Source organism: Nicotiana attenuata, unplaced genomic scaffold (assembly GCF_001879085.1).
Source record: "Nicotiana attenuata strain UT unplaced genomic scaffold, NIATTr2, whole genome shotgun sequence".
Classification (NCBI taxonomy): Eukaryota; Viridiplantae; Streptophyta; class Magnoliopsida; order Solanales; family Solanaceae; genus Nicotiana; species Nicotiana attenuata.
Window position 1 is genome coordinate 142,277 of NW_017671590.1, and position 11,226 is coordinate 153,502.

Consider the following 11,226-nt stretch of genomic DNA (forward strand, 5'->3'; position numbering starts at 1 on the left):
AGGAACATTGATGAACTTCAATTCTACTTGCAGAAGCTAAAAGAGCCTCGCACAAAGGAATTTTCACCGTTGGGATGGTGGCATGAGAATGGAAAGCAATTTCCTGTTCTTTCCGCTATGGCTCGGGACGTGCTAATGTGCCAATTTCAACTGTTGCATCAGAGAGTGCATTTAGCCAAGCAAGACAACAACTTGGAGACACTCGTCACTCATTGGGAAGCAATGCTTTGGAAGTTTTAGTATGTTTCAGAGATTGGATTAGATCGGAACGAAGAAATCAAGGACGTGAAGATGTTGATAGCCCAAAAGACGAAGAACTTGGAGATATATTAACACATGGTAACCCATCCGAATTTAACACTCCAGAAGAAGGCCACTCAGTTCATATTGATTATGACTAACTTACTAAGGCAATGCAAAACCTTTGAATTTACTCTTTTTTGGTTAATTTACTTGTTGTTAAATGTAAACCTTTCAATTTGTAAGTTTGAATTTTAAAATAAATGTAGCACTTGCAATTTATAAGTGCAATTTTTTCCCATCTTCATTGTTTTCTTTATATTTTTACTTTATATTAATATAACTTACAATAGTTATACAAAATACAAAAAAAAATTAAAAATTACACTAACCCGGCCCTGCCCGGCCCCTTGTACCCGTAACCCTTACGGTTTCATTTTTTACCCGGATGAACCTGAACCCATTAAACCCGATGAGCCCCAACCCGTAACCGGCCCAAACCCCAACCCGTACGGTTACTAATTTTTCCTACCCAGCCCGGCCCGGCCCACCCGTTAGACACCGTTAGGTGGGACAATTGGGCAAGGTTGATGTTTTAACAAGCGACAAAAGCAAAATTCCGAGGATATATAACAATTATACCTTTTTTTGGTCCAAATAACAATTTTACCTTACTATTATCTTACCTCAATTTGTTGCCCCCAAAAAACAACAGAAACAACAAAAGATGAAGAAGTTAAGTGGCTTAGCTCTATTTCTGGCTTTCTTCCTACAGTTGCTTAGAATCTCAAAGGGAATCTCAAATTCTCAGCTTCTTCAGCAAATCAGTTCACAGAACAACAAATACTTAACCAAAGAAGAACACTGGTTCAATCAGACTCTTGATCACTTTTCTCCTTACGTAATTTTCCTCTTTTTTTTATATATATTTTTTTATTTATAGCTTTTGCACAGAGAACTCTTTTTCGAATTCTATTTTGTGTTCTTTGAAAAAAAGTGTGTTAAATATGGTTAGCCCATATTATTTACATAGAAAGTTGATTTTGTTTTATTGAAATTTTACTGGGTTAGATTGAATTTGGTTTCATAATTGGTGCATCCTTAAAAAAAATTGGGTTCACCTTTTTTCTTGCACTTAAAAAGTAATAGTAAAATTGTTTGCTTTGGATGATGAATTGTTGTTTTTTGCTGTAACATGAAGTTATGCTTTCCTGCTGCCTCGGGTGGGTGTGGGGGTGGGTGAGGTGGGGATTGTCTGAGAGGCACCAAGCTCAAAAGTTTGTTTCTTGTATTATCTTAGAAAAATCCCTTGTTATAATTTTTACTGAAAATTGGGGAGAATATAACTTGAAAATTATGTTTTTACATTGAAGTACGTAAAAAAATGGTTTTATAGGATCCCGAGTATTTCTTTGTCATAACTGCTGTGTTATGCTTTCATTGAGCCGAGGGTCTCTTGGAAACAACCTCTCTTTGGGATTACACTGGGTATGTTGTTGTTGTTGTTGAACCTGGAAAAAACATTAATCTTGCCCCTGTATGTTTCTATTATCATGAAGAGTTTCAATGCATTGAGATAACTATATCGACGTGAGAATGAAAGGAATCCATCCAATGCAGCTGAATATTAAGAGAAATATGTGCTACTAGGAAAAGTATAGCACTATGAAAGTAAAAGCTTGTAGGATTTAAAAGTCCAATAAATGGATCAACAGGTAGTCGAGATAAAGATGGATCAAGCATTGAGTTGTTTTTGATTGACTGCGTTGGTCGTTGTATGCCTTTAACTTAGTGTTGCTATTTTATAGGATCATCGTACATTTGGACAGAGGTACTATGAGTTTCTTGACTATTTCCGAATTCCTGATGGACCCATATTTTTGAAAATTTGTGGAGAATCTGCTTGCAACGGGATACCGAATGATTACCTCAGTGTAAGTTGTAATCCTTACTGCTGATACTCTATTCTCTTCGTGAATGCATTCTTATAATTCTTGTTTTGTCTTTTTTACTTTGTTTATCAAGACAGTCAAGTCTTTTTATGCCGCATCCCCTCTTTTTCTCCGGTGCCCAACTCGCTTTCAATCTCCCCTTTTGCCATGGGTGGGGTACATGGCGGTAGGAATTGGAGAAGGAAATGGGAAAGAAATTGATCTTTCATTTTTGTGACCTAGATTCAGTTACTTCAGGCAGCATTTGAAGGACTGGTTGAGCTATATAACTATTATATCTGGTTCCACATGCATTGCAATCGTGGTTTATATGCTTTAGGATCGTTTTAGCACTACTAAAGTTGGTCAAATGTTTTGTGTGGGTTTTAATTCAAGTATCTCAGTTGATATCTATTTGAATCTGCTGTCATACTTTATTTAGTTAAAAAGATCAATAAGTGGCAAAGTACAAGTTTTACCTTACTGATAAATTCAAAAATTAGGAATTCTTACTATCTGATACTGTCATGATCATAGTTTTTATAATTAAGGTAAGGTCTTAAGATGCTCTTATCATATTGCTAGTACAAGTACTCCTATTCCACGCCGTTCCGGTGTGAAATAATACATGATTTCCCACATAAGTTACATGGCATGTGATTTTATTTATTTGAGAAACAAAAATGGTAACCAAACACCCAGGTAACAATGGGGATTTTATAGTGAGATTATTTTAAGCCAAATAACCTCGGCAATGAGTTACAGCTTTTGGTATTATGGTTTGCTGGCACAAAACAAACACATAGGTACATGCTTTGGCTGTGACAATGACTTATCATTTGGAGTCATGGAAGGTTAAAACCACTAACTTCTACTTCTGAACCTTGCATGTTTAACAGGTTTTGGCGAAGAAGTTTGGAGCTGCTGTCGTTACTCTTGAGCATCGCTATTATGGGAAGAGTTCACCCTTCAAATCCTTGACAACTGGGAATCTGAAATATCTGTCATCAAAACAGGCACTTTTTGACTTGGCAGCTTTCAGGAATTTCTATCAGGTTGGTTGCATCTTAATTCTATATCCTCTATCTATTGTAATTTTGTGTCAATCCAAAGCATGTCACTTCTTATAATCTAGCTCGATATCTCGTATAGATTAGGGTAAACCAATCACCATTTAGTGGCACTATAGGTAAAATGTCTTTGGATTGTAGCACTTGGCCCAGAACTAACTAAAATCTGACAACCCATATTTTAGGTGGGTAGTCTGTTTCTAGTTCGTCAATGCATCTCTATATGTAATTTCAAAATGTCAATATTAGCAAGACGAAAAATAAATAATGATAGGAAAACGTGAAACGATGAGCCTTTGATTCAGGTATGCAATAAAATAAGTCCTATGTTACATCACTGATTTAGTTTTCCACTTCTCAATTCCCCTTCTTTCCCTTTCGCATGATGATTGTTCAGCGGATAATAGTTCTTATATGCTGCAGGAGTCCCTGAACGTGAAGCTCAACAGATCCAATGTTGAAAACCCGTGGTTTTTCTTTGGTATTTCATACTCAGGAGCCCTTAGTGCATGGTTTCGCCTGAAGTTTCCTCACCTGACTTGTGGAAGCCTTGCAAGCTCTGCTGTAGTTCAAGCAGTTTACAGCTTCTCAGATTTTGACAAGCAGGTAAAAATTGTGCTACTTTGGTTGTTAATATTTATGGTAGTTTTCTTCGCATCAGGAAAAAAATGGTAATGCGAAGGAAAGCTCTTCGGATGTTCTTCCTTTTGTAATTTTTATCTTTCTTTAGGTGATGGATTGTAAAACATTGTGGTTTTTAGTTTATTTTTGTTTTTAGAAACATTATCTGAGTTTAGATATGGTTTTGGAAGAAGTAACTGTGTGCGTAAGCTTAATTGCTTGTAGAAAATTAGCCTTTTGGTAACAGTTGTTTTGTTTTCCTGAACGAACAGGCTTAGTCCTTCTATTGTCTTAGAATATTCGTTAAATAATTACTAGTATTACTAATAAAAGGGAGAGACAAAAGTTGGGAAAAATAAAAAACACAAGCTGTCCTCAATATGATCATCTGAGAATGCCTCTAACTCCTATAGTATTACAAGAGAATAAATCCCAAAAGAAAAAAGCTTACAAGAGAACAGGCCTGAACACTGTGAAATTGAGACAATGTGACTAAGAATGTTGTCTGTTTGTGGCTCTCTTTTGGATTTGTTGGACACACTACACAGTTTCTAGAGGATCTGTGAATTTGACTCCTGGTCTTCCTACTGTAGGTTGGCGAATCTGCTGGTCCAGAATGTAAAGCAGTATTGCAAGAAATTACTCAACTAGTAGAAACAAGGCTTGCGTCAAATCGCAAGGACCTTAAAGCGTTGTTTGGTGCTGATGAGGTATTGGTTGTTCATTGTTTGTGTGATTTCTTTACCTTCCTCTCAAAGAGTTCTCTGACATTGTGACCTCAATCATCTAAAGCAGCATATTGCTGATCATATCTGTGGTAACTCTGGATACTAAATAAGTATAATATTCAATTGTTCTTTCCATTTTTTTCTAGTAGTAGTCTATAATAGTATACCCTTTAATGCTTATGGAAACATATCAGTGATGATATATGCAGTAATGTGGGCTGCTGAAGTCCGTCAGATTAATTCTTTATTGGTAGAGTTTTAAAGTTCAAACCAATTAATCCTTGACATAGGTTAAATGGCAATGGCGAATACTGCCAACCCCGTAGCTTTATGCTCTCAAGAGACTTTGGATTGATGTAATCTGACCAAATAATAAACATGTTACTTTAGGGGGACGGAGAGATCGACGAGGACGTCACTCACCGTATAGGGGCGGGCTGGATGAAATGGAGGCTTGCATCTGGGGATTTGTGTGACAAGAAAGTGCCACTGACACTCAAAGGTAAGTTTTATAGAGCTGTGGTTAGACCGGCCATGTTGTATGGGGCAGAGTGTTGGCCGGTTAAGAACTCACATATCCAGAGGATGAAGGTAGCGGAGATGAGGATGCTGAGGTGGATGTGCGGGCACACTAGGATAGACAAGATTAGGAATGAAGATATTCGGAAGAAGGTGGGTGTGGCCCCTGTGGATGACAAGATGCGGGAAGCAAGGCTCAGATGGTTCGGACACGTGCAGAGGAGAAGCCTTGATGCGCCGGTAAGGAGGTGTGAGTGGTTGGCCGTGGTGGGTACGAGAAGAAGTAGAGGGAGGCCTAAGAAGTATTGGGGAGAGGTGATCAGGCAGGACATGGTACGAATGCGGATTTCCGAGGACATGGCCCTTGATAGGAAGGTCTGGAGGTCTAGCATTAGGGTTGTAGGTTAGGGGGTAGTAGAACTTTTCTTACTTCTTTCCGGGGGTGAGGCGGGGTTGGATTAGGGTTGGCCTTAGATGGCTTGCAGTTTATGTTGAATACACACTATACTTGCTGTTTATCTGAGCCCCGGGCCTGGTTACTGTTATTGCATGTCATCCATCTTTTGATTGTTATGCTTCTGTTACTATTACGATTTCTACTGGAGTTACTAATGAATTGTCTTTTCTTGTTTTTCTTATTTCCATCTTTCTGAGCCGAGGGTCTATCGGAAACAGCCTCTCTGCCCTGTCGGGGTAGGGGTAAGATCTGCGTACACATTACCCTCCCCAGAACCCCACTTGGTGGGATTTTACTGGGTAGTTGTTGTTGTTGTTACTTCATGTTCTCAATCAAGGAGAGGATGCATGTTTATTGTTGCTCTCTTTTATAAGTCTGATACACAGAAACTTTAATTTTCTTTCAGCTGAGGATTGATGGCGACTTCCTGTACTTTCTTGCAGATGCTGCAGTTACAGCGGTATGTATGAGACATTCATAAGATTATCTTCTATTGAACGAGTTTGTTGTTTTCCTAATTGAAAGTTTTTGATGTTTTAGTTTCAATATGGAAGTCCAGACAAACTATGCAGCCCACTACTTGAAGCAAAGAAGTCTGGGGAAGATTTAGTGGTATGGTTTCATTTGTTGCCTTACATTATTTTTGGAGTGTAACCCCCTTTCCCCCTCCCACCCCCCAAGCGTTCCCCGTCCCCTGTCCCCACGAGGTTGAGATCAGAGACATATTACCTTCGGGAGCTTGTCAGAAATGCCACGAAGAGAATTTCTTCAGTATCACGTACATAAGTTTTCTTAGAGAAGATACCCATATTTATATAAATATGCCTTTTCTCTTTTCTTAGAACCAGTAATTAGTTAAACAAAAAAATTAGTAGTTACTGAAGAACAATTTTTCAGCTGCACCTGGATTAGAGTGTATATATTCTATATTCGGAAACAACATAAGAAGATATTCCCATGGATGTTTATGTTCAATAGGTAGTTCTGAAAAATCTCAAGTTCTCTATGTCAAAATTTTCCTTATCGATTTCCTGTTATGCTAGCTTTCCAGGAAGTTCTCTACACTTAAATGAGGAATTCAGCTTAATTCCAACTGCATAATCTGTGACCACTGACCAGAACATCATGTTACAAGATCCAATCACCCAAAAAGAAAAAAGAAAAAAGAATTCATGTTGTGGAAGACTTTGCTTATCCTCTTTACTTCTTTAATCGTTTATTTTATTTCTTATTTGCAGAATGCATATGCCACTTATGTAAAGGAGTATTACATTAAGACTTTGGGGGTCAGCGTCAAAACATACAATCAGGAAAATCTGAAGAACACTGCTGTAAATGGTGATACTTCTGATCGCTTGTGGTGGTTCCAGGTCTGCACAGAAGTTGCATATTTTCAGGTTGCACCCTCGAATGATAGTATTCGCTCTACTAAAGTTGATACCAGGCATGTGTCTTACTCTTCGAAGTATTTAAGCCCTGTTTCTTTTCTTTGTTCGACTGAGCTGTTTCCACTTGTTTAGTCACACACCTTCTGGTGAACTGACTTCATAATTCATTCGTGCAGATACCATTTGGACCTTTGCAGGAATGTCTTTGGCACCGGTATATATCCTGAAGTTGATGCAACTAACTTGTACTATGGAGGAACCAAAATTGCTGGTAACCATTCGATAGTTATTTCAGCAGTCTCATTTCTCCTTTATGTTTCCTTATCTGATATATCTGTTAATAGGATACCCTTGAGTTTATTTGAAAGGAAAAAAAGAAGGGAAAATCTGTTGTCGGCTCGGGTGCACTTAATAAGAGAATATTCATTACCTATATTATTTTATTTGATTCCGTCGGTTGGCCTTTTTATTTTGCTTTGCTAAAAACTTTAGGCAGCTAATCAATTTGCCCGGGATTACTTTATATGATCCCAACATTCACAGCACACCCTGATAATTTTACAAAGTAATGACATGACATCACTGTTGCCTTAAGTTTATCACTTGTGTTAATGATTAAAGAAAAGAAAATAATCACCTCAAGCCAACTGACGAGGGTGTGTGTGTTGGGGGTGGGGGGATAAATACTTGATATAAATGGCTGTTTTTTAGAGCATGGTCAGTTTAATGGAAGGTGTATGTTTTGTCTCCGAAATTTTTAAAACCTTGTTTTTTGGGGTTGATGACTTTCAGATTGGACTCAATATCTAACTGAATGCAATCTCTGGCATTTGGAATTTGTCCCTATACGAGTATCTGCAATAGAATAGAATGTTTCTTTGCCTTGTCTTTGTTTCCATAGATATTCTGTCACACCATTTACCCATTTGTCATGCCTAAAAAATGTTGGAGAGGGTGTGAGCTCTAGTTGGATGAATAGCCAATTTGTTTTTTTCACTTTATCCTGCTTCAAATATGGAACAATTATGGAATTACAAATTTCATTATGTTAAAATTTTGTTTTGGCAGGGTCAAAGATTATCTTCACCAATGGATCACAGGACCCCTGGCGCCATGCGTCCAAACAGACTTCTTCCCCTGAGAGTAAGTTTTAGGCTTCTCCGATAGTGAAATTTCATCCCTGTCTATTGTGAAACTAGATTTGTAGAGTGTTGTGTTCCAAGACAGATGCATGACCTTAATGCTTATTCTTCTAAAGTAAAAAGGACCATGCTACCATTCAAAAATAAAGTAAATGTGAAGAGTTAAACAGACCATTCTTCATCCACAAGAAACATTTTTATCATAAAGTAAATTTTTTATAAAATCAGGTTTGGAATCTGTTGTCCTTATTCAAGTTTCATCAGCTATAAACACGTCTGCGCAATTGATAATTGATATATCTGCTTCTTGATCTTAAATATGATTTTCTCTGTGAAGTGTTTGCTTGAATTCACAGTGATGGATCAGAAACAGAATGACCTTTTGCTAAAAATCTTTTTAAAATGACAATTTTTTTGAGGCTAGAGTACTCACTTTAAATTGCTGTACCGCAAGTATTTCTTCTTTTTTCTGAGACCTCGTTTCAACTTTCAGTGCCTTCTTACATAGTCTCTTGCCATAACTGTGGCCATGGAACTGACTTGCGGGGCTGCCCCCAGTCTCCTTTAGTCCCTGAAGGTATGCATATGACAGATCTCAATGTTAACTGTTTTAGACTTCACTGGTTTCTCATATCCAGTAGTACGCTGGACATGAGTATTCTTACGTCAAACCCCATATTTCCTTTTCTTTGCTTGCAGTTTTTCTATCTAATCTTACTTAATTTAGTCTCTTTGGTCACTGCTGCATTTATTATTATATTCTTTTACCTCTATAATCGAAATGAATTTCTAGATTCGCAGATTCATCGACATCAAGTTTGTTAAAAAAAACAAATTCTTGTTGCCGATTATTTATGATAAAAATTTTAAATTTATGTTTTTCTCAACTATGACCCTGAACTGCTGCATACAGTTGGTAGCACTTGCAATACAATGAGAAATTAATGGTGAATGTCTATGGAAAAGACCGTAAGATCCTATCACGTAGGATTATCCTAAGGGGGTGACAAGAGGGCTTGCGGAAGGCAATATGGATAACTAAGCTGTTAAAGAAGGTTGCCTTTTTTTCACCTGGTGTGCTACGTAAAATGCAATTTTTTAGGGCGGATAATCTTAGAAGGAGCAAGCTAATTGCTGTGTAAAGGTTTGGAGAAGATGCATACCATATTTAAGTGCAATTTCGAACATTTCACAGCTTTGTGGCCATGTCTTTTTGTTATTTGACATCAATTTTGGTGTTATTAACGATGGTGGCAGAGTAGTTGCGACCTAAAGGCTAAAGAGAATTGGAAAGGAGAAGAAAAGCAGTGTCGAAAGTAACTCCGCTATGTCAGAGGCTAGCTCTTCTATCATTATACCATCCTAAAAATATATCTTTTGGTATAAATAATCGACGGAGGTTTGCTAGAAGAATGTGATTAGTCCAGATAACCATATTATATATTTTGATGCATACTGTTCAGTGTGTTCACTAATAAAGCATTTGACTTTAAACAAAAAGCTCAATAAGCAAAATTCCAATTTGTGACTTGTTCTTTCTTTAGTTCGTAATTTGTTTATTCCTATCAGTACGTTACGAGTGGAGGTTTTTACTGATTCAGAGGGTCCAATGTCTCCAGCATTTTCATACTTTTAGTTGGATACTTTTAGTTTGCTCACCAAATAAAATTAGTCGATAGCATAAAACTGGACAATTATCTGAATATAGCTTTCAGTCCCCATATATGATAAGGACATCAACCTGATTTACTGCTAGCGTCATTCCCATTTTAGAAGCTACTTTGAACACACAAAGTTAGTCGAAGTTAGCATCAAATTGGACAATTATCTGAATATAGCTTTCAGTCTCCATATATGATAAGAACATCAACCTGATTAACTGCTAGTGTCATTCCAACTTTAGAAGATACTTTGAGCACACAAAGTTCACCGAGATTGCTGTCTCTATTGATCTTCGACTTGTCTTAGGCATGATGTTTTGTGAATTTCCTTCTTTTATAGCCATGAACCGTGATGCATTTCATGACAATTATTTCATATCACAGGTGACGCCAAAAACTGCACTTCTCCTGATGCAGTTCGGAAAGTAAGGGAAAAGATTGTTGAATATATAGATTTGTGGCTGTCCCAGTGCCAGGTTTCAGGTAGGAGTTGGATGTGAAAGCATCATCTCACTGCTATACACATAGAAGTATACTTTATGTCCTTTAACTAACCACTAAATTATGTATCTCGTCGTGGACAGATGTATAGTTGCCCATCCATGAACGATGTCATCTGTATGAATTGATCTCGTGTACTATGGCTTGCTAATAAACATGTAGAATTATTTTTCTTAAGTTTCGTTCTTTAGAACTCTTGCATTTTGTAATTTTGCGTTAGCACAACTACTGCTCACAGTTTGACCATGATTGGGAAAAATATCGGTCAGACATCAGTTTTACAAGGTTGGTAAAAGAAGAATCGGGTGGAGTCATCATAGCAGTTGTTCTTGTAGGAAAACTTTGATTTTAACATATATAAGCAGGATCTATGTCAGATGACATGTATAGTGGGAAATTTCTTTATAATGGCCAGTATTTGAAATGATAAATGTAGCCCTCTTAGTACCAAAGGTGACCGGGATCCATTTCACAATTCTTTAACTATGAACCAGTTCTGATGGGCTATGGCATATGACAATGAAACGTGCCATAGGTTCATCGCGTTCAAGTTGAGACGTAGCCTCGACTTCAGATTGTCCACCAGACAAAAACCGTATATTAAACCATGAAATTTTAGTAGTAAGGTTCTTGAACGTGTTGAAGAAGTTAAAGGTATAGCAGGATTTCAAGAATCACCAAGGGGTGTGGTGGGATTGTTGAGATCATGTCTCTCTTAATTATAGGTCTATAATTCGAGCCTTGAGAAAGAAAATTTCCTAGTAGGAAGCATTAATTCNNTAAAAAAAAAAAATATTATACCAATATAATTTTTCCGACATAGGAGGGTTCATCCTGCCCCTACCCGTACCGTACCCGCATAGTTTGGAAAGAACTAGACCTGCCAACCCGCCTCGGCCCCGGAAAGCCCTTAGACCCCCTCTGCCCCCCTCTCACCCTTCCCCATTGCTATCCCTAATCTGGTATAG

General features: G+C 37.6%; 1 protein-coding gene across 2 annotated transcripts; it reads left to right on the forward strand.

The window, feature by feature from the left end:
* Nucleotides 1-893: 893 nt before the first annotated feature.
* Nucleotides 894-10,435, forward strand: LOC109209155 (probable serine protease EDA2). Of its 2 annotated transcripts, XM_019372360.1 has the most exons (13): nt 894-1,141; nt 2,049-2,174; nt 3,071-3,226; nt 3,665-3,847; nt 4,456-4,572; nt 5,973-6,026; nt 6,107-6,178; nt 6,805-7,010; nt 7,131-7,225; nt 8,023-8,097; nt 8,590-8,673; nt 10,142-10,240; nt 10,342-10,435. In XM_019372360.1, the coding sequence occupies exons 1-13, from the start codon at nt 968-970 to the stop codon at nt 10,347-10,349; spliced, it is 1,449 nt and encodes a 482-aa protein (XP_019227905.1). In that variant the 5' UTR covers nt 894-967; the 3' UTR covers nt 10,350-10,435. The 2 variants fall into 2 exon arrangements, with proteins under 2 accessions (XP_019227905.1, XP_019227904.1); XM_019372359.1 differs by having other exon boundaries at nt 10,142-10,435.
* The last annotated feature ends 791 nt before the right edge of the window (nt 10,436-11,226 follow it).

Coding starts and splice junctions, on each gene's coding strand:
- LOC109209155 (XM_019372359.1), top strand. CDS start 968: ATGAAGAAGTTAAGTGGCTTAGCTCTATTTCTGGCTTTCTTCCTACAG. Junction 4,573..5,972: donor CGTTGTTTGGTGCTGATGAG/GTATTGGTTGTT, acceptor ATTTTCTTTCAG/CTGAGGATTGATGGCGACTT. Junction 6,027..6,106: donor CAGATGCTGCAGTTACAGCG/GTATGTATGAGA, acceptor TTGATGTTTTAG/TTTCAATATGGAAGTCCAGA.